Here is a 25,375-nt window from a genome sequence, read left to right as displayed (position 1 = left end):
TAATACTGATAACATGACACTTCTAAGCAGTGGCATAGTTGCTTTGTCTTTCACAAAGAGACAGCCCACCTTCCTCTGTATTACATTTCCTGGTATGTGTGTGTGGAGATGATTTGTCTATAATTGTTTGCTTTCTTCAGAGTCTTTTGAAGTTTAAATCTTCAAGCCAGCTCCCTATATTAAAAATAAATTCTTCCAAGCCATCAATAAAATGTCAGCTGTGATTAAAGCCCGACTCCTCATTTTAAGACTTGTCTCCTAAGCACTGTGAGGTCACTCAATGAGTCAGCATTTGAAAGGACCAGGACCGTTATTGTTTGGGTAAAGCCCAAAGTTCATCATTGCTTGCTTAAATGGTTTCATCACGTTTTAAATTGCTTTGCATTGTGCTGAAAGAAATGCAAACTGCAGGAATGATTTGGCAGAGAACGTGTGATATTTCAAGCACTTCAAATCTTGAAAAAACCCTCTGTATTAATGTCGAAGCTGGTATTTCTGGTAAGGAAAAGCTTTACCTTCTGTGTAGTAAAGAGAAGAGTGAAGTGGGAAGCTGTGTTTGAGGCATAAACTTTCAACTGTGTTCTCTTAAAATAAAGCTTGGGAACTGTAAAATCTCCAGACAAGGGCTCTGTACAATGCCAAAGTCTGATAGGGCTTTTCTAGACACATGAACTTTATTAATTTTGTTAATTAAAATTGTGAAAAAATAGAACAGAGGATTAAGCTGCAAGGAAAAGCCTTGAGAAGCAAGTCCATACTATTTTGAAGACTGTGAAGCCCCTTTATATTTTTTGTGCACATTAATTGTAACAGTCCTTAATTACATGAACACATTTTATTTTGTCACTTTTCCTCCCTGTTTGCTGCAGTGCACGCTGTTGGGACTATTTGGAGGCAATTAATCACACCAGAGCAGCAAATAACTTGGAGGAGGACTCTGTCTCCAGCCTGTGTCAGTCGTGGGTCTCCCCATTCTCTCTGCCGTTTTCCTACATTCCTAATTAACTCCTGCCTCAGTTCCTCACTGATCCATACAACCCTAAACCCTTTGTCTCAGTGCTGTCTGGAGAATTGGGCCTTGGTGGTGAGGAGGAGTCCACGAACAGCAGTTGAATGCCTTGCCCTCCTGCAGTGGAGGCTGGTCGGAGCAGAGGCGGGAGTTCAGGTCATTTAGCTGCCACCACCCGCCCCCCGCCCCGGAACATGCTCAAGTGGGGATTATCAGAGACTGAAATTGTATGAAATGTTACAAATTCTGTCAAGTTTCGAGAGCTCTCTCTACGCTCTCGGGCTTCCCCATCAACCTTTGATTTTTTTTTTTTTATTTTTTTTTTTGTTAAGCATCAGTTAAATCTCCGGTTCTTCTCTCGGAGGTGGACAGGTGCATTTGTTGAGCCCACCTTTCCCGGGCCGAGTGGGTGCCGAGCGCGCCCGGTGGCGGGTCCGTGCGGGGAGCGGCGGGTCCGCCCGGGCGGCTGCGGGTGGAGCCCTGGAGCCGGGTGAGCTCCGGCTGCCGCGGGAGCGCTGCAGCTCGGCCCGGCAGCGATTCGGGGCGCTGCTGCTGCTCCGCGCTTTCCGTGGCTGCTGCTGGGAGCCCGGCCGCTCAGTGTTCACATCCCTGCCCAGATCCCCTCCGCGTGGCCTTGGCTGGGGCTGTTCCGACCCTCTCCGCCTGCCCCGGGGCGCGGTTCACCCCCTTCCTGACGGTAAAATGCGGCTTTGCAGCATCCCGGGCCGCCCTCCTCCCAGTGACCCTGCGGTGAAACCCCCCCGAGGCCGCACGCCGCTCCCCGCCGGTTATGGAACACCCCAACGGAGAGGGCCGGGAACGGAGGCGGCTGTGCCGTGGCCGCTCATTTTGGCTCCGCCGCGCTCGCACGGGGAGGGGGCGAAGCGCGCCCGCCCCAAAACAGCCCCGTCCCTGGCAGCCTCACCTGCCGCCGGCCCGGGCAGGGGGCGGCCGGGCGGGTCCGCGCTGGCCGGGCCGGCTCTCCCCCGGCCGCGGTGCGGCGGGGCGGGGCGGGGGGCGGGCGCGGCGGCGCCGCTCGCTGATTGCAGGGCGGGCGCTGCCAGTCCGCCGCCTCCCCCGCGCCAGCCGCGTCCCCGCGCCGGAGCCGCACGGCCCAGCAGCGAGCGCCCAGCCCGGCCCGGCCCCGCCAGCCGCCCCCCATGGAGGAGCAGCCCCACCACCACCATCACCACCACCACTATTACTACTACGGGCACCACCACCACCACCCGCAGAGCGCCTACCTGCCGCCGCCCGACGGCCGAGCCCAGCCCAAGCCGCCGCTCCGCCACGAGCACAAGCACGGCGGCCCGCAGCACACGGAGGCGCCGAAGCGGAGACCAGGTTGGAGCGGGCAGCGGGACGGGGCCTATGACCTTCGCGGGGCGGCGGTGGGGCCCCCCTCTCTTCCTCCTCCTCCGCCGCCGCCGCCGCCGCCTCCCCCGGCCCGGCTCGAAGCTTCTCCGCCGCGCTGGGGCCGCTTCCTGTCCGCCATGTTGGGGCTGCGGGAGCCGCGGGCCCGCCGGCACCGCCGCCCGCCGGCACGTGGGGCCGGGCCGCCTTGCCCCCGCCGGCCGGGCCCCGGGGGCGCGGGGGGGCGCGGGGGGCGGCAGAGCCATTGATGAGCGCCAGGATCAATGAGTCAGAGCAGGCGGCGGGGCTCGGCCGGGCGGCGGCGGGAGGCGGCGCGGCCCGGCCCGGCCCAGGGCGCTCGGCCGCCTCCTCCCCGCCGGTGCCGAGCCCCGCTGGCCGGGCGGCAGCGCCGCAGAGGCGGAGGCCGGTTGGCGCGCGGGGGCAGCCGATCCCGGGCAGGGCCGGAGCCCCCGCCGCGCTCCTGGGGGGGCTCCCCGACTCCAGCGATCGCTTTGGGGGGGGGTTGTGCGGGGTCAAAGCGACTGCGTGGCCTCCAGCCGGCCGGTGTGCCGCGTACATTATTTTTTATTTTTTCTTCCCTTGAATTTTCCTTTTACATAACGAGGCGGGAGGTGGGAGGGGGCCTGGCAGCGGCAGAGCGGGGTCGGCAGTGCCCCATGTGCAGCCTGGGCAGGCAGGGAGGGACCTGATCGGGCACACGCTAAAATAAGTTACCGAGCAAAAATAAGTTGAGAAGTCATTTCACTGTTTGCAGCGTGCCCAGGGTTTTAATATGTGCCTAGGCTGGCACCCCTCCCTTTCCAGCTCTCAAACGGTTTGTGAGCTTGCCAGATCTTCTTCACCTGTTCTTCTTACCGTCCTGTTTTTTTTCCTCTCCCCTAAATTTTGGTTGCTGCACCTCCGTGCCCAGGCCAAGGCCAGCTGTGCCAAATGTCGATTTGGAGAAAACTCAGGCAGCTGAGCTGTGAATGCTTGAGAATTGGAACTAGAAACTGCTGACACACTGACTTACTGAAATGGATTTTGTTCTTCATTTTATTCTTTCACTCCTCATCTGCAATGGTCTTATGACCACTCTTATTGTTTTGTTTCATTAACAAGTGGTGTCAGAAGTCTTGAGTCATACAAGGTCAGCTGTAACACTCTGCTCTTGAGAGGGCTTCCTCTTCGCGCTGTTCTGAAATACTTAATTTTACAGGATCCCACCGTTCTGGTTCTCTCTAGGGCGAAGTATTTATGGTTAATTTTCTTACCAGCATATTTGAAAGTTATAGTGGAAGTTGTGGTGGTTACAGATACTTGCATGTAGTAAAATCCTTTTTGATCCCCCTCGGCAAACTCAGTTGTGGAATTTCTATAAAGATTCCTACAAGGATTCTTGTGTTCCCGACTTGCACAGAACTTGAGCTCTTACATCTGCCGGACATCTGAGGCTCCAGGATGTGAGGGCAACAATGATTTTTAGTTACAGCAGTTAATTTCAACAACATCAGCAACAACAAAAACATTCTTCTTTTCGAGCTGGAGTTTTGCCTGCTCCAGTTGTTGAGGGACTCCCTCTCCGCTGACGCCGTGCCACCGTGGCTGCAGATGGAGCCTTAGGTGGGTCAGAGCTTGTGGGGGATGTGAGGCTTTGGGAAGGAGGACGATGAGTCAGAGGAGCAGCGGGTGCAGTAGGAGGGATCCCTCTGCTCGGTCCGCAGCTGGAGTGTATTTGTTGAGCAGGGCACAGTGTGCTCTCCCTGTCTCCCACTGGGGATCCGGGGCTTCTCTTGGGGCTTTAGCCAGGGTCCTCGAAAGCAGCAGGTCTCTGGCCAGAGATATTTAAAGAGGAAAAAGCAAAGAGGAAGTTGAGGTGGTTCAGTGTGGACTGGCCTGGGCTTCCAGCTCTGCTTGAATTGCACGCCCAGTATTCACTTCAGAACCATAAGGCCTAGAAGTGAACTTCAGAAGGAAAGAGGAAAGCTCGGTCTGCAGGACAGTCTCACGGTTTTATGAGTTGAAGCCCTCAGCAAGTACTTTATTTCTTGGGTCCCAGGCTCATACCAGCTCTCTTGGGGACTCTGAAATACTGGTTTTTCAGTGGGCAAGAGACCCATTGCTGGTGGCAGCAGAGGAGTGCTTGCAGGGGTGCATTTCTTAGTTCTGTCACCTTTTCAGTGCTAAAGAACATGTGTAGAGAGGTGCTGGTTGTTATCTTGAAATGCACTGGGGAAAGGTGGTCGCATTTTCTTCCCTACCATCTTCCAACTGGACTTGCACATGTCGTTTTGGAAATACTGGGGTTTTTGTTCGCCAGCCCTTTACTGAGATGGCATTTGGGAGGAGGGTGGGAAGGAGAACTGCTGGTGTTGCAGGCCCGGGAGCTGATGGAGATGGTAGGAGCTCTCCCTTGTTCACAGTGTGTATCCTGAACCTCCACAGATCTTGTCACAAAGGCAGTGGATCCCGCTGTCTTGAAGCATCCTGGGAATTAATTTTTTCCTGTCTGTGACCTGGAAATAGTAGCTGATGAAATAGCTGGAGAGCTATTTCACTCCAGCTTGCCAGTGATCCTTCAGTATATTGTCCTGACATAGGATCTGTATTTTCTTTTGCTTTGTTGTGTTATATGTATGTCACTCAGTTAAGCGAGAGTCAGTCACGGCTGGTCCTCCCTGCTTAACCCTTCTTGCTGTGGGTTCCAGCAAATAAATTTATGCAGCTTTACCTCAGAGACTAGATATTTTCCTATTTTAAAATGTCTACGTGAGGAAACTGGATATGTTTGGGGCTGACTGCAGCTTTCTGCAATGACAAGTCTAACATTTCACATTCTAATTCTTGCCTTTTGCTGTTTTTGGCTTCCCTCTAGGCTACGGAGAGCTAAATGGTAATGCAGGAGAACGAGAAGTGTCACTAAAGGGCCTGTGCTCTGATGAAGCCACCGCCCCAGGATCCAGGGTACCCAATGGCAGCCAGCAGCTCGGAGATTCTAATGTCACCCCAAAGCAGACTGTGAAGGCCAGTGCTTTGGGGAAAGCTGGAATCAAAACCAAGAACTTCATTCAGAAAAATAGCATGGACAAAAAGAATGAGAAGTCCTACGAGAGCAAACACAGAGAGAGCCAGTCCTCAGACAAGCCAGAGGGAGTGTCTATTCCAAACGGCGTGGTGACCAATAATTCCGGCTACATCACAAATGGCTACGTAGGCAAAGGAGCTGATAACGATGGTAGTGGCTCCGAGAGTGGATATACTACGCCTAAAAAAAGGAAAGGCAGGCGCAACAGTGCCAAGGGTTGTGAGAACTTGAATCTAGTACAGGACAAAATAATGCAGCAGGAGGTCAGCGCACCAACCTTGAAACAGGAACTTGAGAGTTTCAAGCCTGATTATAGTGAACAAAAGGGGAACCGAATTGAGAATACTAAGCCTGTGTGGAAATACGAGGCTGGGGCTGGTGGAGCAGGCCGGGGAAAGCCTGGACTCGGGGATGTACCACGGAAAAACTCTGATGCCAAACCCGGGATTAGCAGCAAGAAGTTTGATGACCGGCCCAAAGGGAAGCACGCATCATCGGCTACATCTAAAGAGGACTCATGGACCTTATTTAAACCACCCCCAGTTTTTCCAGTGGACAATAGCAGTGCTAAAATTGTTCCCAAAATTAGTTATGCAAGTAAAGTTAAAGAAAACCTCAACAAAGCAGCTCAAACCCCATCCACATCGTCATCCTCATCATCTTCATCATCTGCTGGGGAAACTCCGGCCCAAACATCATCAAGTCGACTTTCCCAAGTCCCCATGTCTGCTATGAAATCTGTCACTTCTGCCAGCTTCTCGAACGGGCCGATCCTGGCGGGGACCGATGGAAGCGTGTATTCCCCAGGGGCCCAGCCACTGCTCTCCTCTGCTGCTAGTACTGTACCATCGACCTCCTCCGAGTCAGTACCCCAGGACATGAGTACAACTTCGACAGCCCTCGAACAAAAGAAATCTGGCCTTTTTATCTACCCTTCAAATATGCAAACTGTGCTCCTGGGGACAGCACAAGTCGATTTCCCTTCGCAGACGAATCAGCAGAACCTGGGGGATATCTTCCAGAATCAGTGGGGCTTGTCTTTCATAAATGAGCCCAGTGCTGGACCTGAAACTGTTGTGGGGAAATCTGCAGATAATCAGTTAATGGAAGTGACATTTCAAGGGGAATATCCTGCCACTTTGGTTTCACAGTGTGCTGAAATCATTCCCTCAGGAACTGAACAACCTGTGTTTCCTAAGGCTTATGAGCTGGATAAACGGACTAGCCCTCAAATTCTTAGTGCTATTCTTAAGCCTGGGACTGCTGTTGAGGGTGGTGTCTTAGCTTTGGAGTCGCATCACACAGGTGACCTACAAAAGGCAGACACCGGTAGCCAAGGTGCTTTAGTGTTTCTTTCAAAAGACTATGAAGTAGAGAATTCTCTGGCCTCTCCTACGAACAATTTGCTAGCCTCCGCCAAAGAACAGAGGTACCAGAGAGGCCTAGAAAGAAAAGATAGCTGGGGTTCTTTTGACCTGAGGGCTGCTATTCTATATCACACTAAAGGTAATGGTTTAACTTGCTGCCTAAGGGCATTCTCTTTCTTTTTTTTTTTTCCCCCTTTTATTTTTATAAGTGCAATATTCTAACATGGTATGTTCCTTTCAGCAATTTTAATTGTTTTTAAAATTACTCTTTTTTTTTTTTTTTTGCTTGCATATCTCTCATGGCAATAACGGTCTGGGGAAGTTACTCAAAGAGTTGTTTAATTAATGTTAGAAGGTATTTGTTTCCGTGTTCCCGTGGACATGCATGGGTGATGTTGATAGGGATGATACTTAGCAGGTCCTTGTAAGCCACTCGGCATTGGAAGGAGTTAAATGTGTATGTTCAGCTGCTCTGTTCCAGCTGTACCAGGTGATATTCTGTCGCTGTGAAGGCTTCTTAGTCTGTACTCACACCTCTGCCACCAAAGTGTTGCAGCTTCTCCCCTGGGCAGATCAGACCATGAAATCATGGCTTTGAAGGAAGAAAAAATTATTCCTATAGCTGTAGGTGTGATTTATTTTTTAAAGCATGCCCCCCACACATTTTTTCCCTGCCCTTGAGTATTATGGCAACAGCAAGACCAGTCTTTTCTTATCTGCTCCTCTGTAAGCTGCAGATTGAATTCTCTCCTTGTCTTTGTAGGCCACATCTTTCAGATGGTTTTATTGCTTTCATGGAGTCCTTTGTAGTCCAACTCCCTTTTTTTCCTGTTTTTTTTTTTTTTTGTTTGTTTTTTTTTCTTAATATTGAAATGACTCAAACACGATACAGGCACTTTAAAATGGGAAGGAAGAGAGGGAAGCCTGTGGAATGGCTTGCTTTCTGCATTAGCCTCAGCCCCAGAAGCTCTGAGGACTTGGGGCAGTTCTTGGCTTTTGGTGTGGCTCCGTGTTAGCAGGAGCCTGGTTGTGTGTTCCCTTTTGTCACAGTGTTATTTACTCACTCTCGACCAGCACTGGGGCAGTTCCTTTTTTTGACCCCCTTCACTCTCCCTGCACCCCTCTGTCCTGAAGGGAACAAGGTGATCATGCTTTTTTTGTTTACTATTCCACTTGCATATAGGGATAATGTCTTGTTCCCCTCTGCAGAGGGTGGGTACTTGGCTTTGGCAAATTTGCTGTTTTCACCCACTGCAAAGTTCTTGTTTTACCACTTCACAAACTCTGTATAGCATAAACTCGAATGCCTTCCTGTAGTAATAGCAAGCCCAGTCATTTAAAAATAATAACTCCAAATATTTTTTCCAGGTCATCTCCCTCTCAAGACGTTAACATTTCTAGCTCTAGTATTCTTGAGAGCAGTGTTCATCAATTGATTTTATCTGGGTCCTCTCCCTTCTGCTCAGTTTATTCCAGCATTAAAGCAGGCTTTCTAGTCTCATTTTTTTGTGTCTGCTTGCAGCTTAAATCCCAGCTTCCCATCAGAAAGCATAACATGGAAGAAAATCTCGGTGATCTTTTCCTTAATTTTGCAAATATTCCCTAGACTTCTGTTTGCCTCTCTGTTTGTGTCAGCCTGAACTTGTGGAAAAGCAATTGTGCTGCCAGCAAGGCTCATCAGCTCTCCCATTCTCACTTGCTGTGAAAGGCAGACCTCAGTGAAACAATAGGAACAACAGGAAAATAAAGAACACTCCCATCCCATGTCCTCTCAAGGAGGTGTTAACTTCAAAGCCTGGCTGCGTTAAGCTCTTCTAAACACAGGAGTTAATTACATTTGTTGGCAAGAATGGCCACTTAAAGTACCCGTTAAAATACCGTTCCCTGCTCTTCTGCATGTGAATGGTTTTGCTTTGAGCATCCAGAGCAAGCACCCTCATGATGGCCTGAGGATACTCGATCCTGCCCCACCGCTCATCTCAGCTCATTGCTATGTATGTGCCATCTTCAGGTGTTACTTAGGGGTAAAAGATAATGGATGTTTCTAATCAGCATTGTCATTAATCCAGTGATGGGGTGCTCCAAACAGTTCGTGCTTATCTTTGTCTTGCTTAATGTTCAAAAGCTATTGCTGCTTTACAAAGAGAGAGATGGGTCCAGGTCTTACTTCTGTAAGGACGGTGGGTGTGACATTTCATCCTTGGGGTGAGTTGGGTTAAGGAATATTTGGGTGCCTCCTGTCCTCACTTTCATGGATGCAGTCCTGCAGCCAGAGCCCACCGTTTGCTGTGAAATGTCTCAAAAGCAGAGCTGCGGGGTTGTGTTTGTAGGACAGCTGTGCGGGGGTTAATTCCCACACTGTTCTCTCCGTTTATCTTGGGCTGTTTTCCTGAGGTCCAACTCCAAGCCAGCCAGTTCCTCTGCTGTAGGAAAAGAACGGTTTCACTCAGTTCCTTTTCACAAGCTGCCTTTTCCTCCTTCCTCGGGAGAGCCTGTGGGTCTGCCCTGCCTGGGTTGGTGTCAGGGCATTCCAGGCAGTCAGGTCCTCACACTGTTTGATTTTGAGAGTCGGGTGAACTTCTCCCTCTCAGATTGATCTGTTTGCTTTTGAGCAAAGTCTCGATAGTTTGATCTTTGCATCTGCCCTGCCCGTGGGGTTATGAACACAAAGAGAAACCATCACAGGACAAGGACAGGGGTGAGTGTGGAGCACTGTGAGGTCCGGGTGTGTTCCCTGCCCTGGTCTCCATGTGCAGTGTTTTAGTGCTAGGATGAAGCTCTAGGGGTCGCAGAGAAGAATAAGCTGTAGTGTGAGTGGTTGCAGTGCTTTGAATGTCACGAACGTGTACCCTTTCTGCACTGTTTGTGCCTGTAACTGTGACCAGGTTGTGTAGATCCTCATCCTGGACTGTAAATTTCTCTGGGAAAGCCTCCAGCTTACTCAGTAGCTTTGTTCCAGCAAACCAGGCTTTCCTGTGCGTGGTTTGCCCAGCAACTGCACAGGACATTATAAACTGTAATTGCTTCACAGCTTCCCTGTGGAAAGATGGATAGAGGAGGTGGCACTCAGAGAGAACTGGCTCTGGTACAGTTCTCCTGTAACTCAGCACAGGATCCCTGAGTGCTGGTGAGGCCGTGCTGGGGTGTGAGCCTGGGTGGCTGCAGAGCACAGCGAGGTCCTGGTGGAGGACTCCTGTGTTCCTTTGCCTGTACCCCGACTGCTTTTTCTCCCAAAGTCAGAGCACTGGGAACATTTAGGCAAGGATGATGATGATGATGATGCACTCTTGTTCTTCTTGGAAGCTTTTCCTGTTGGTTTCCTCGTACCCCTGCTTCATGCCTTGCTTCTTTCTTTTTCCCCCCCTCTATTTAAAGGGCAGAAAGACTCCCTTGATCATCTGATCTGCCTGAGTGTAAAACACGATCCTTCAATGTGGCTGCCTTCATTGACAGCCCGTGCCACTCGGTGTTTGTGACGGTGCCTTGAAACACTCGCAGGTGACAGATCTGATTTACCAAGGGAGATCTGATTTAGCTTAGCACTGGTGGGCCTGCTCTGGATGTGCCTGGAGACAGGGATTTGGCTTCACATGGAAGACTGGAAGACCCAGGAAGGAGTAGTGCTCTCATTTTGAGTCACTGTCCCCTATCTAGGTTAGAGTTGAACTTCTGCCTTGGTGTGGCATTGCCAAAATCCTTATCTTTTTGAGGTAAAACTGATTCTTGCAGATATTTTGGTCCTTCAGATAAGGATGCTGACTGAATGTCAGCTTCACTTGCATCGAAACCAGCATCTTCTTACTGCTTTAGTCCCTCTTTTAAAGACAGCTGGATGAAGCGCTTCATATCAGAATAATTGTCAACGCTTTGGAGAATTTTGTCATGTTCAGGCAATTACAGTCTTCCAGGCCAGGCTGTCACTAACACTGAGCTCTAGATATGGCAAGCTTTGTGGTGGGAAGCTCAATAATTTGCTTGTCCTGAGCTAAAAAGCAAGTAATTGAGGCCTCCAGCTCAGCTGCACAGCAGCAAAGACCACATGGGTGGAGGAGAGGGAGCTGCAGGGTTTCCCTTGTTCTTGCCCCTGAATTTCTGCCTGTGCTGCTGCTTTGTTCCTTCTCTCAGCATCTCTGCTCGCGTGAAGAAGCAGGAAAGCAGCATGGAAAATGGAGCGAGGCAGCATGGGCCAGCCAGGAGTGGCGTTCGCCGGAATGGTGAACTGGGTCAGAAGAAATAGCAGAGCTGTGAATTCAGCAATTTTCATCCTTTACATCGGGGGGGGGAGCAAAAAAAAAAAAAACAAGCTTTGGTTTCCCATCCCCCCGTGGTGGGAAGGGGTTAGAGCTTGCTCTGTTGGTTATGGCCTTGTGGGGCCTGAGCTGTGGGGCAAAAGCTGATTTAATTCTCCTTCCAGTCCCTGCTCTTTCCAGTTGTCAGGATGAGTACAGTGTATGCTCTACAGCCATGAGTCTCCACAGCATGGAATACTTGTTCTTTGCTTTGTTTCCAGGGCAATCCCCATACTTAATCATTGTCCTGCAGATACAAACAGAAAAAAATCAGACAAGAATGGTCCCTTCTTGTTATTTCTTCAGTGTTGTATTTTAGGGACAATTTATAAGAGCAGTGAAATAGTAGCATGGCATTGTGCAGACACTTCTGTTAGCAGGGACTGCCTCTCTAGCAGGGAAAATGTGTGTAAAAGTGCCTGTTTTAGCAAGTTACTACAGAAACGCTTCTTTGCCCTCCAAGGTTATGTACCAGTCCTGCTGTAAAGTTTATTGACCTATGAGGAATCCCAGCACAATTCACCAGAGCTTGCCTTAGACTGTTCCTGACATCAAAGCTTTCCTCCAGTGAGCCTTTGTTTCAGTGATAGTCCCCAGGAAAAGTGGTTTAGGTGGATGTGGCTTGGAATTGTCTGCCCCAGGCAATTCCTCAGCAAACCACGAGCCTGAGGGCTGTGGAGATGCCAGCTAATTGTGAAAAAATCCTGGAAAACTAGAGGTTGGAAGGGGCACAGGAGGTGACCTAGTTCTGCCCCTGGCTTGGAGCAGGGCTGACTTTGATGCTGGGTTGTGCAAGGGTTTGTTGATGGCATTTTCTCCAGCTGGGTTGGAGTCCACTTGAGAAGAAAGTTTGCTGTTTCCCCAAGCACATGTGTGGTTTTGGGAACAGTGGCTCCTGTTGGGCAGGTCTTTGGAAAGCAGCAGTTTTGGGGCAGTATCTGAGAGACTGGACTCAGGCTGATGTCGAGGATACCCCTTTTCCTCATGCAGGGTGAGCAGCTGTAGGAATCCTCTGCTTAAACTTGCTCTGGAAGCTTTATCCAGGGTAAGGAGGCTCAAGAAAAGAACTCTTTGAGCCCAAAGAAGGAGGGCTGAAAGCAGGCTTGGGATCTCTTGCTTGCCCAGTTCTTGGGGGCTGTCTTCCCTTCTGCTTGGCTGGAGCCAGGCATTGGGCAGCAGTAGCTCTGCTGAGCTGCCTGTCCACCGGGTCAGTCACCAAATCACCCTGTGACAGTGGCCATGGCATTTGTCACAGCACCTTTTGTCAGTCACAGGAGATCACAGCCTGGAACTGGCAGGAAAACTTAACTGCATTACTAAATAAAGCAGAATAAATCGTACAATTCCATCTGAAGATTGAAGAAATCCCTTTTTTCCCTAGTTTTGTGTTGCAGTTAGCCTAAGACTTATTTTTTTTTTCTCTTGTGAAGTTGTTTCTTGGTCAGTGTGCTTTAACTGTGCTGTCCCCTGTCCCTGTGCTGCCAGGTGGAGGGGAGGACCTTGCTCTGCTGATGGCAGGTGATATTTAGTAAGAGCTGTTATTGCATTGTTTGCTGATCGTCTCTGGTTTTGTAGCTTGGTCAGGCTGAGCATCTGCCAGCCAGTGTCTGGGATTTCCAGGACATTTTACACCACCCTCCCTTTCTGAAGGAGGAGAAGGGAAATTAAAGTCTGGAAAGACTGTAGGTTTGTTAGATGTTGGGTTGTGGTTTTTTGTTTTTTTGGTTTTTTTTTTGAAACAGAGTTTTGTCAACTTAGTCGTTTTTTTGGTGTGTTCTTAACAGTATCTCTGTTTGAATACCTGTTTATCTTTTTGCCAGATACTCTTAATACAAGGAGTTCATTCTTGTGTCCGGAGCAGTTAAGGCCAAATGATGTGCACAAGACAACGTGGTCTGTGCGTGGGGTTATAGTGGTGGGTGGTGCTTCAGCTCTGCCTCGTGTTTCATGCCCAAACGTTGCTCTAATGTGCAGGAACCAACAGCTCGAGAGTAGTTTTCTGTCCCCTGCCTTTGGGGAAAGCTGTTAAAATGGGAGATGTTCTTTAGCTGTTAGGAAATGATGCATCAAACTGCGCTGAATGGAAAACTCGCTCCACGGGAGGTAATTTTAGTAGCTGGTTCATTTTACTTCAGGGGAATCTGCATCTGGCAGATGAGGGAGGCAGTCCCTTGCCAGCCTGCTTCTATCCCTGGGGTGTCAGAGGCTGGCTACTACTCCCAAAGCACTTAAGGCTCCCCAATAGAAGTGCAAAGTGTTGCTGTTACTATCCTGAAGCAAAAATAACAGACCTCGTAAATTTTTGTCGGGGGCCTTCCTTACAAAAGGCTTAATTGTGCGGGGAGGGCTGGCAATATTTATTTGCATGCAATTTCCTGCCCCAGGGAGCTGGAGATTGTGGCGGACAAAGGACAGATGAAGGGTTGGAGAAGGGAGGCGATTGATGGAGGTGACACTTGGCACACATCGTGCTGAGGCCGTGGGTTTTGTAGGGCTTTTGCTTCTTCCTTTCCCATGCTGGTTAGTTCACTTACTGCCTTGTTTTGTGCTTTACTGCACATCCCATGTAGCCTGATAATCACTTGCCATTCCCTTTTCCTAGCCCTTACCAAGGTCCTGCCACCCTTTCTGGCAGAAGAGAGACTCAAAAGTGGTTCTTGCAGGTTGTGTTCCTACTAATACTCATTTTCTGTAATTTTGTCTGTTGAGCTTGGGCACAGAATACAGTCAATGGCTTAAAAAATATTCTAGCTGACAAAATTCTGCCTTGATAGCAGCTCAGAGTAATTATTTTGAATGGTTCTCTAAAGATGCATCTTTGTTTGGGCGCTATTTTAAAGGGAAGGGCCTCCTGTTTCTCAGTGTTAATGAAAAGAACATTTAACTTGGCTGTTATTTCTTAGGTAAACAAAAGCTTGTGCGTGTCCAGGTAGAAGTGGGATGGGTTTGTCTTTAGCCTGCAGGTGTGTTGTAGAGGTAAACTGGGGGAAGAACTGCAAGCCAGGTGTGTGGAGCATCCCACCTTGCTCGTGGACAGTGTGTTGGCAGCAGCTCTGCAGAGATGTTCACACAGCAGCCCTTGCCTGGTGCCTCAGCACACGCACGCTGTGAACCATGTGCAGCTCGCTGTGTCCAGCAGTTCTCATTTCACACTCACTAAGCATCAACTTGTAAAAATCATCTCTCCAGGCCCCTTGTTGAGGCTGTAATGTGGAAAGCAACGTTGGAGTCAGAGTAGTAAAGCCCGAAGTTAGATTGTGATATGTAGGACTGGTGAATGGTGATGACATTTCTGATGCTCAGCTTGGCTCTCTGACCCTTAAGACCATGGTACAGCCATCCCCTTGCCTTTTATTGCTGCATTATTCATGTCAAATTTGTGCAGTCCTGTGGGCCGGGTTGGGGCTGTGCTGCTGGGTAGGAGGGGGTTGGCTCTGTTTGAAAGCCCCAGCACAACTGCCACACTTGGAAAATTAAAGCGTGTTCAGAGTGGTCTCTAATGGCAGCATCAATCTGCATAATAACAGTGGTCTCCTTTTGCCTCCACAGAAATGGAAGCGGTTTGGAATTTGCAGAAGCAAGGTAAGGATGTTGGAAAGAATAAATGAACGAAATTGCTCTGTCTGTGGGGAGGGGGGATGAATGAGAGTGGATTGTCCCTGTGTCTGGAGATGCCTGGGTCCAGTTCTTCAGCGCCTGCGGTTTGTAGTCTGGGTTTATCTCTGTTTCAGATCGCTGAAAGTCAGGACAATAAGCTTTGCTATAATGGTGAGCTGCTTGGAGAGAAGCAGAGTCTCTAAAAGAGCAATAAACCCAGCATCAAATGAGATTTAATGACTCTGCCTTATGTGTATACAAAATTGCTTTCTATTTCTGGTGTTGGGTGTCACATCCAATAGTAAGTTTTAAATTCTGGTGGATCCCCATAAATCACCTGAGAAGAGGTTTTGTGTGGGAAAAGCCGTTTGTGGAGACCTTTGTGCTGCTGTGGGGAGCAGGCTCTGGCCTTGGGGTGGCTTGGCAGGAGGGGAGCATCCAAAGGAAAAAGTCTGTTAACAGCCAAGTACCTTGTGTTTATTTTCAGCCATAAGGCCTGAAAGTGGCTTGTCCAAAACTTAGAATTCTGCTTTCTTTCCAGATCCCAAAAGGATAATCACTTATGATGAAGCCATGGATCGCCCGGATCAATGAAGGTAGCAAGACAAGACTGCCTGTTATAACCTTTCTGCAGCATTTGTGCTGTTCGTGGGGGACAAAAAGGCTTTTATGCTCCTTCTAAATCTTCAGTGCAGCAGAGGAACCATAACTAGAATCACAGGATAATATATACAAATATATATATAGTTATTTAAAAATGGCAACTGAAAGTAATTAGACTTCTTAAGGAATCTGAAAATTTATTTCAACGAGACTACACACGTGATTATTTAATCTCCGGTACTGAATAGATTTTTTTTTTTTCATTTTTGTTTTGTTTTGTTTTTGTTTAAAGAGTGAATGCAAGTGATTAAGGAATACAGACTCAATTACAAGCCCGGTTTCAAAGTTCCTGCTGTCGTCTGCATGGGCAACAGCAACCCACTGGAGAGGCATTTCCACTTGACAAGGTTTCTGTTTCGTGTTCTGTGACTGTAGTGACACACTAATCACAGGGAAATCAGGATGATTCACCATCCTTCATCTCCCCTTTCCCTTCCACCTCCCCTGTTTGGTTTCTTTTTTTTTTTTTTTCTTTTTTTTTTTTTTTCTGATTTGTTTTCCATTGAATGCTGGAGAAACGCCTTGAAGTTTGCAGTTTCTATTTTTTTCTTCCAGAGAATTATAATCCGCATGTTTTTGCCAGGAGTAAAGCAGCAATCCTATGCTGGTGATATTGTCTTAAAAGGATCATTCTGCTAAGGGAAAGATGGTAATACTGCAGTTCTAGGATGCATGGTGAAGTCACACAGTTGACCTGGCTCCTGTTACACGTTGGACTATTGCAACTGAAGAGTTACTTCATTTTAAAAGACAACATGGAAAAATAAGCAATCTGTTTAGGCATTTAATATGGAAAAAAAAAAAAAAAAACAAAAAAACCAAAAAAAACGACAAACAACAAAAAAAACCACCCAAAAAACAACCCCGCTGTTCCCACAGTTTAATGCCATTGTATTACTGGGAGCAACAAAAAAAAAAAAAAAAAGGACAAAAAAAAAAAGTATCTTCTGCTTTCAACTGTAGGTGCTTCATATTTGCTCTGTCTGTCTCCTAACACTAAATGTGCTGGATTTTTTTCCCATTTTCATTGGAAAACTGAAGAAGGATTGAGTTCTGCTAACCTTCACCCTTCTTGAATTATTTTTTCTCTTAAAAAAAAACCTCAAAATAACAAAAAAAAAAAAAGAAAAAAGTAAAAAAAAGAAAAAAAAAAAAGAAAAAAATGGGAATTTGAATCCTTTTCAATTTGTCCATGGAATGCCAATGGCTGGACTTCCTGCCCCTTGGAAATGCTCTTTTATATTTTAATGCAGTCTGTGTATTTCCGGGCTCTGCTTCTAATTATCTCTTAATAAAAATATATTTTATTACAAAAAATGGAGGACTTAGGAATGAAAATAATAATTAAAAAAAAATAATCCCAGGGAAAGGAAAGCTTCCTAGCAGTGGTAGGGAAGACTGAGCAGAGTGCAGGCTCCAGCTGTGTAACCCCTCTGTCCCATTGCAGCTTGTGTAATGTGTCCAAATCATCTGGGGGCCGGGTAGTCTTTCTGGGTTTTTTTTTAAAGGTGGAAAATTCACAGGGTCCAGTGCAAGAGCGAGAAATTAATAAAGTAAAAATGGGTTTGTTAACCAGTCCCAGCTCCCCAGGTACCCAGTGCTCATCGTGGGGGTCTGTGGCCTAATCCTGGCTCCTCTTTATCCAAATCAGCAGCAGTTGGTGTCCCCTAAAATGAGACTGGACCTTCTGGGGCATTATGAGGAATAGGTAAACCCAAAACTTTGGAATACCCTTTGTGCTTAGCTCTGTCCATCAAGCTGTTGAGCCACTGTCTGGTCACCAGAGGGTTCCCCAGGGCTCCATCCTCAGCCCGTTTCTCTCCAACATCTCATTAACAACCTGGGTTCAGGACTCAAAGAGATACTAATTTTGCTGACACACTAAACTGGGAGGAACTGTTGACTCCCTGGAGGGCGGAGAGCCCTCAACAAATTAGAGATGGGCAATCACCAACTGTATGAAGTTTAACAAGACTTAGCGTCAGATTCTGCACCTGGGATGGGCAGCCCTGGATAGACTGGGAATGAGAGGCTGGAGAGCAGCATCATGGAAAGGGAGCTGGTCCATGGCCCGTTGGATCTGAGTCAGCAGTGCCCTGGCAGCCAGGGCGGTCATTGATGTCCTGGAGGGCACCAGCCCAGCATGACCTGTCCTGCTCTGCACTGGTGTGGCCTCACCTTGAGTTCTTGGGGCAGTTCTGGGCACCACAATATAAAGACTTACAGTGAGCATCCCAAGGAGGCCATGAGGATGGGGAAGGGTCTGGAGGGGAAGCCTTATGAGATCACTTGGTTTGTTCAGCTGGAGAAGAGGAGACTGAGGGAAGACCTCATTGTGGTCTTCAACATCCTCCCAAGGGGCAGCAGAGGGGCAGGTACCAACCTCTTCACTCTCATGACCAGTGACAGGGAATAGCCTGAAGCTGAGTCAGGGGAGGGTTAGGTTGGATAGCAGGAAAAGATTCTTCACCCAGAGGGTGGTTGAGCACTGGAACAGGCTCCCCAGGGAAGTGGTCACAGCACCAAACTTGTCTGAGTTCAAGAAGAGTTTGGACAATGCTTTCAGGCACAGGGTGGGATTCTTGGGGTGTCCTGCACAGGGCCAGCAATTGGACTCAACAATCCTCATGGATCTCTTCCAACTCAGAATGCTCAGAATGCTCTATGATTCTATCGCTTTCTTTTTTTTTTTTTTTTTTTTTTTTTAATTAGGAGTATGTAGCATGTGGTTTTTTAAATTGTTTTTATACTTTTAATAAGATTGTTCCTGAATGAGATGCTTGAGTTCATGGTGGGACAATGAAACTGAATTCTGTACTTTGTGTAAGACGCTCGCTTTCTGCCACGCTTAAACATTTGACTATGGATTGCCTACTCCATTTGATGTATCCAAAGCTATATAGTATAATTCTGAGTGTGATACTATATAGTCATCATGTATTGTATCAGTCCAGGTTCAGAAATGTGTGGTTGGCCAGTCGCAAATACTTCTGTTTCACCTATAAACTGTACCACCTCTACAGGTGTGTGTAACTTTGAGATGTATAACATGTTTACAGATGTGCCCAACATCTAGTCCTCCGATGTTCCTATTTTTAATTCTGTTGAGTCTCCCAACTGCTTGCCAAAAGTCGGAATCGTCCCCAGTTCCACTGCTGAAGAGCTGGGGCATTCCTGAGCTTTAAAGTGTTGAACAAACTGGATGGTGGGGCTGGGAAAATGAAGGTGGAAGAAATGTTCTTTTTCCTTTTTTATTATTATTTTCAAAAAAGTTGAAGGCTAATAGCAAATTTTCCAGTTTGTTTTACTGGCTTTAAGGCTCTGCTGTGTATTTATTTGCCTTGTGTAGTCACTTGTCGCCTTAAGGGCTGGGTTCCATTAAAAAAAAAGGAAAAAAAAAAGGAAAAAAAAAAAAAAAAAGACAAAAACACCGTGTTTTGCTTCCCTGGGGTCTGTGCTGTCCTGTACCCCTGCCCCAGGTCCCTGCTTGGGACAATGCAGGAATTGAGCAGCACTAACCCTGCGCCTCTAGAAGGGTCTGAGTCTTGCTGAATATTTGAGGACTCTCATCTTGGCCTAGTCCAGTCTGTCACCTAAATAGCAAAAGAAATGCTGAGAGAGACACGGTTCCAGCGATGGGTTGGGCTGGATTTCCCCTGATGCTCACCTCTGTGGCTTTGCCTCGCCAGCGGGACCCATCCAGAGACACCCTCGGCAGCACCTTCTCTGCTATATTTCTGACCATCCTCTGTTCAGATGTCTGTCTGTCTGTCTGTCTCCATGAGCTCCACGGCGTGTGCTCAGTGCTAAGCAGTTAGGAATTCCTGTCTCTAAGCTCCTGTAGCTCCGGCTCCCCAGTATTCCTGGGTCAGACTATTGCCTAGAGCCAGGCAGGACCATGGAAGGAACTTCCTTGTGCTGTCGTGTAACTCACCCTGTCGCTGTCTGCAGTCCTCCCCAAGTCCTCACACAATTCTTAACTGAGCACTTATTAAAAATATCTTAAGATTTAATCTGTTTTCTGATTATTTTTGTGTAAACTTCTAAAAAAAAAAAAAAAAGGAAAAAAAAAACAAACTGAAATTGAGCTGTGACTAATTTAGCACATTGAAATAATGATAAGGTGTTACTGATTAAGTCTCACGTTTTGTTTTGGGTTTTTTTGTTTGACTCAGAGTATTAGTACTGTAGCATAAACCAAATACAGCCTGGGAAGGGGAGCAGCAGCCTCCTGTCCTGGGTGTGCACCCGAGGGTGTCTGTGGGGGCGAGGAGCCGGCGGTGTGTGTGCGAGCATCTGACTTGTGAGGAGAGCGAGCGTGTATTTATTTGTGCCATTGTTTTCATTACACTGAGTAAAGAAAAGTTTTAAAACAAAACCCCTTAAGTACGTGTGTAGTATCGGAAAGCGGCACTAAGGGTGAGATCGTGACCTATTTTTTTATTAGCAATGAAGATACTAATTCAGGTTAAGGTTTCTCTCGTTTCTGTTCCCGTTGTGAGTCCCTTTCCTCTGGTCTGTTTGTTGGAGTGAGGATTCCTGCACAGGCAGGGGCTGTCCCCTTTTCTCCTGCTCATTCCCCACCTCTCCTCTGCCAGCAAGTTCTTTTGGGTGTCTCGTGTACAGGGTCTTGTGTAATAGAGACTGGAGCGTGTCGTGCCAGCCAGATCCAGCTTGGGATCTGCTTGCTTTTTGGTGGATCATGGAGTGTTCTGTGTGCTCCAGGAGGTCATTTAACAACTGCTCCATGAAGGTTTGGGGCCTTCAGTCTCTGCTTTCGTCCACTCCACTCATTTGGTAGCTTGGCAAAGCAGTGGCTTTCAGGCTTTGCTTGGAGTTTGGTTTTGGTTTAAACCCACCTCGATCCTCTGTGAAACCTGGTAGAAATCTTTTTGACCAGTGGGTAGTTCCAGGACATGGATTCTGTCACTAACCCACTTCAAACCTTTCTGACCTTGTAAGTCCCACTTTTTGCCTTTCATAGCTGCTGTTCACTCCTTTGAAATGTGGAAAGAAACCCAATTCTCACTAGGCTGTGAGTCCAGCAGCTGGGAGTGGATGATGAGTGAACCAGCCAGCTAAATGGAAAGGAAAATTGCTGCCTGCTAGGAAAAAAATAGGAAAAAAGAGAGCTGGAAGTTGTGCTCCCAATTGTGTGTGTAATGAGTGCTTTCACCTTCAAGAGAGCATTATGGTAGCACCATAGTGTCCTTTCCCAAGTGGCCAGTGTGTGACATCAGGGACATCTGGGAGCGATGGCGTTCGCGGCCAGAGCTGCCGGTAATTTTCCTGTGTGTCCAGGTTCTGATCTTGGTTCAGTAAATTGCTGTGGTGTCCCAAGCTTTCAGGAGTCTTACCCTCTCATCCCCAGAAGACTTTTCTGTCCGTCCATCCCTCGTGGTTTGTTTTTCTTACAGAGGCTGTTTACAAGGGAGCTGGTTGAGGTCGGGAGGGAGAGAACAAGGATTTACCCACTTCAAAGCTGCTGCACTTTTTCACACTGGTGTGTAAGGCAGGAGAAGGGCTGGTGTGGTGGAGTAGCCAAGAAAACCGGAGTCATTCTGGCTTTGGCCACCACCAGAGAGTTTTTCTATGTGGGAAAACTCCAGTGCACGCTGGTGGGAAGGAGATCTCCATGTGCTGCCTTCCAGGGATTACAGAGCTTTAGAGGTTTGCCCAGTACATGTTACACCCCAGGGTCAGGCTGGCTCCTCTGTCCTGCCCGAGATCCTCTAAAGCAACGGGAGAGTGGAGCTGTGGGGAGGTAAAAGAGCCCTGTGGTGGCCTCATGTCCTGGGTGTGAGCCCACTCCCTGTGCTGGGACTGGAGCAAGAGTCCTGCCTGTGCCCTCACCAGGGGAAGCTGAGCTGGATTTATCTTGACTGTTAATCAGAAAGCTTCGTATAACGTGTCCAGAGCTCTAAAGCCATTTTGTAAGATAGCAGTGTCCCTTTTCTACAGCCTTATTAATGAGTAGAGGATCTTTAAAAAGAGGAAAACAAACAAAAAAGAATTGTTCATTTCTATCTGTGGTATGAAACTTGTGTACTGCGAACTTCTGAACATATAGCAAAAATACAACTTACAGTTTTCTAAAAAAAACAAACAAAAAAACCAACAAAAAAAAATCCCCAGCCTGTCTGCTTTCCATACGGTCTTTCCTCAGGTGCTAAATAAGGGTTCCAAAAATGGATACTGCTTTAGGAGTTTCTGCTTTATTCTTAAAATACATATTTTTTTTGCTTAGGTGTTGTAAAGATATTTTAACAAGAATGTTTTTTTTAATGTAAATAAGATTGTGTCTTTAATTTTTGTTTTATCTCCTTTTTGTCCATATTGAATAGTCTAATTTTCATTTTTATCCTTTTGAGAAGGACCCTCTTATGCCCTTCCCCGAAGACATTTCATTAAGTGTTGCTGCATTTGAGAACGAATCTACAACTGTTCATTGTCTTGGATTAATGCTGATGCTGCTGCTATAAGTAACCCTGAAAAATCAAGAATGTGTGATGCACTTTTGTTCTTCGTTTTTGTTTGGTTTTTTTTTTTTTTTTTTAACATGACCATGTAGTTCCTCTGCGGATAGTTGAACCCTCCTGTAACACAGCCACTAGCTGGGGGAGCGTAGGAAGTGGGGGAGCCGGGGCGTAGGACAGGGTTGGACCTGATTTTGGTGCTGACCTTTGGGAATTTCTATGCAAACGCAAGCAAAGGAGAACTCTTTAACTTGAGAGAACACTGTGCTTTTTTATTTTTTTATCATTTTTGTTTCTTTTTCTTTCCCTCCTTTTCTCAAGCTGCTATTGGAAGGGTAGTGCAAATCCCTGAGGTTTTCAGCTTCTCCTTCCTCCATGGCTGATGGTGCAGGAAAGGTGCCTGAGTAACTTGTAAGGTAGAAAAACCTCAGTCAGCTCGTCTCGTCTCCGGTTTTAATATATTTGTTTTCTGTTTGAATTTATCTCTAGAAGGAAAATGCTCATCTCTACGAAAAGATTTTTTGTATGCTTTATCTCAATGTGAAGTTAACCAGCAGTATTAAGGATTGCATGGCCTCCGTCCTGCCCTTATCCCAGTGCTGGGGACCCACCAGCTCCTTCTCCACCTGGGGAGCACTCAGTGTGTTGGCTCGGATGTTTTCCAAGAAAAAAGTGAGGTGAAGCCATCCCCCCAGCCAAAACCTGCCAGTAAAAGGCTTAGGGAGCAGTGGAGGGAGGTCTCACTGCATCAAGGTGCTGCCATGAGGCACGGGCAGGTCCAGAACCTCTTCTCTTTATGGGTCACGCCTGGACCATGGTGGGGGATGTGTACCCTGGAGGAGGAGTTTACTGGAGGGGAAAAAGGGATTTTACTTGACTATTTATAGAAGATCCTTTAGGAATATAAAGTACCTCTCTGCAAAGTGGGGGAAGAGTAAGGAAGGTCTAAAGTCGTGTAAGAAAAACACTTGGGGATTACAACTGCCTGGAAAATAGTCTACGAATACATAGGCCAGAGCGCTCTGCCTGTTCAGTTAGTTTTTTCAGCATCAATTTATTTCTTTTTCAGTCAGCGTTTGCTCTCTCACACACCCAGGTGTGTGTGTACATCTGACTCAATGTGCCTTGCATGTGTGCTTAGTCTTTCTGGAGAGAGGTGGTGGGGTGTGAGCTGGGGACGTGGCCAGGAGGGCCACTCCCCATCCACAGTCAAGGGTTCCTTTGTGTCCCAGTGACCCTTTGGATCAAAATGAGACCTGGACTCCAGCCTGTGTAGTGGCTGCCTTAGTCTGGGGGATGATGTCCTGTGCAGCGGCACCTGTGACCTCAGAGGGGAGTGGGAGGGAGAGGAAGAAAAGCTGCTTCGCTCTTCTGTGGACAAAAAAATCAGTATTGCCGTGGTTTGCCTGCAGAGCCAAAACAAGCCAAGGTCTGGAACCGGCTTTGCTGGAGTTCAGGCTCTCTGTGGCACCATGATCCCATTATCCAGAGGATTTATTCCCTGCCAGGTTGCGGTTCTTGTTTCTGTGGGGTTTACGAGATTTTTTTTTTGTAAAGGAGAAGTCAACACGCCTTGCTTGAAGTTAACGAAATCCAAGCGCTTGTGTTTGCAGTCAGTGACTCAGAACTCCAAGCTGTGCAATTCTGGGTTCTCCATCTCCCGCCCCAGCGTGTGATGATTCTGTCCGAGTCTTTCTGTACTTCTGCCACAGTAAATGTGAAAGCTTGCTTGCATTATTTTTTAGAAATGCATTTTGCACACTCGGGTTTCGCTGAAGCTCCGTGAAAAGGTTAGTTTGAAGCAGATGAATAAAGCTATGCACATGTTTTGAAAGTTTAATTTGTGTCTCATTACCAGAAGTGACTTATCTGCCCTCTTTTGCATTCCTGTGCTGTCATTGCCTCCATTCTCTTCACCATCTCGGAGGGTATGATGTAAGGTGACAGTTCTTTGCTGACAGCTGTAGCAGAAAACTGGCGCTTCTTGATTTTTTTAGTAGCCTTTCTCTCTCCTTTGCTTTCTCTGTATCTCTCTGTATAGCTATATAAATATATATATATTATTTTTTTATTTTAAAGAGCCTACTTTAGTAATTGAATCGGAGGGAGCGGGGTGTGCTGGCTTGTGTTTCAGATACACTTTGTGCTGTCGGATGAACCAGTGCCCTTTTTGTCTCCGGGGAGAGCGTGCTGGTGGCACCCACCGGTGTCCCCATGGGGACAGGGAGCCCCCACGCAAAGCAGCTTTGGGGAGGGGATGGAGACCAGTCCACTGCGCTGCAGGCCGGTGGCGTGGGCAAACTCGAGGCTTCTAATGACAAAATGAACCAAGAGGAATCCTACCGCTGTGTATTCCCACTGTGAGGCAGGAGGAACAGGGTTCCTCACTATCCCGCTGCAGGGCTGGAGTGGAGACTGGGTTCCCTCCAGCCTCGGGGGTGAGAGCTTTATTTTGGTTTTGTTTTCATGCGTTAGGTGCATTGGGTTGCAGGTACCACCTTTGGAAACGTGTTGCTTAGCCCAGAGCCTGTGTGCGGGAGAGTCGGGATTTTGTGACAGGAGAAGGACCCTGACAGCTTTCTCCTCCTGTTCCCTTCGCCATGGCAGAAATTTGTACTAACTTGACAGCTTTTTTTCATACAGAACAGGGCTGCTTTTCTATCTACCATCACACGTGTACTTACACACCTTCAGTGGCTTCCCAGCCTCTGAAGGTCCTCAACTTGTTTACTGGGGGGACTGATGCTCCTCTCTCCCCCTTCCCTGAATATTTCAGTGTTAAGGGCGGTGCAAAACACAACCGCGCTGGGGCTGGAGAGATCCCCTGCAGGCAGAGCCGGGCGGGGTCAGTCTCCTCTCCTGCCCCCCCTTCCCCGTCGATAAGTTCTCGTTTCTTTCCTGGTTTGTATTCAAATCACTGCGAGGGGTTTGCGCTCTACCTGCTCAGGAGCTGAATTACCTCTGACCTGCGGAGAGGGGCAGCCCCTCTTTGGTGTCGATGTTGTAGTGTGCGACCACACGGATCAGTAAAAGGTAGTCTTTGTTTCCTTCTCCCCTCCCCGGTAATTTCTGATTAGGTTAATGCACTCTGTGTGCCCAGCTGGAAAAGCGTAGGCGTTTTCCCGGTGGTGAGAGGGTGGCTAGAGGAGTTTAGTGTAAAACCTGCTGTAGCTGTGTCTGGCGCAGCCCCTTGCGCTGGTGTGGGTGATGTCACGGACTGTAAGGATAGGTAATGTCCATGAGCTGTAATGGCATGATGTATCTTTACCAATGATGTCATACTTCACACTAAATGTTTAAGAAAAAAAGAAAAAAAAAAAGAAAAAAAAAAAAACCAACCTAAACCTTACCTGAAATTTTGTTTATTCTGCACCAACAGGTCTTCAAAATTTATCCAAATTTTATTATTTTATCAGGAAAAAAAATTTGTGTAGATCGAATACGTTAAGACAGACAATAAGTGATGTAAATTGTTGAATAAAAATTTTAAAGTTTGTGGGTGTCAGTGTGGCTTTCTTTTTTGCATTTTCAGGGAG

General features: G+C 47.6%; 1 protein-coding gene across 2 annotated transcripts; it reads left to right on the top strand.

Annotated features, from left to right (window-relative positions):
- Window positions 1-2,089: 2,089 nt before the first annotated feature.
- Window positions 2,090-25,334, top strand: NUFIP2 (nuclear FMR1 interacting protein 2). 2 transcript variants are annotated; one of them, XM_066202122.1, is made up of 5 exons: window positions 2,090-2,353; window positions 5,238-6,953; window positions 14,653-14,685; window positions 15,242-15,296; window positions 15,596-25,334. In XM_066202122.1, the coding sequence occupies exons 1-4, from the start codon at window positions 2,170-2,172 to the stop codon at window positions 15,292-15,294; spliced, it is 1,986 nt and encodes a 661-aa protein (XP_066058219.1). In that variant the 5' UTR covers window positions 2,090-2,169; the 3' UTR covers window positions 15,295-15,296; window positions 15,596-25,334. The 2 variants fall into 2 exon arrangements, with proteins under 2 accessions (XP_066058219.1, XP_066058218.1); XM_066202121.1 differs by having other exon boundaries at window positions 2,091-2,353; window positions 15,242-25,334.
- Window positions 25,335-25,375: the final 41 nt, after the last annotated feature.

Source organism: Chamaea fasciata, unplaced genomic scaffold, assembly GCF_029207755.1.
Source record: "Chamaea fasciata isolate MVZ Bird 193981 ecotype frontalis unplaced genomic scaffold, bChaFas1.0.hap1 SCAF_21, whole genome shotgun sequence".
In the NCBI taxonomy this organism is placed as follows: Eukaryota; Metazoa; Chordata; class Aves; order Passeriformes; family Sylviidae; genus Chamaea; species Chamaea fasciata.
The sequence above is the reverse complement of the archived record's forward strand: the minus strand, read 5'-3'. Positions and strand labels throughout refer to the sequence as shown.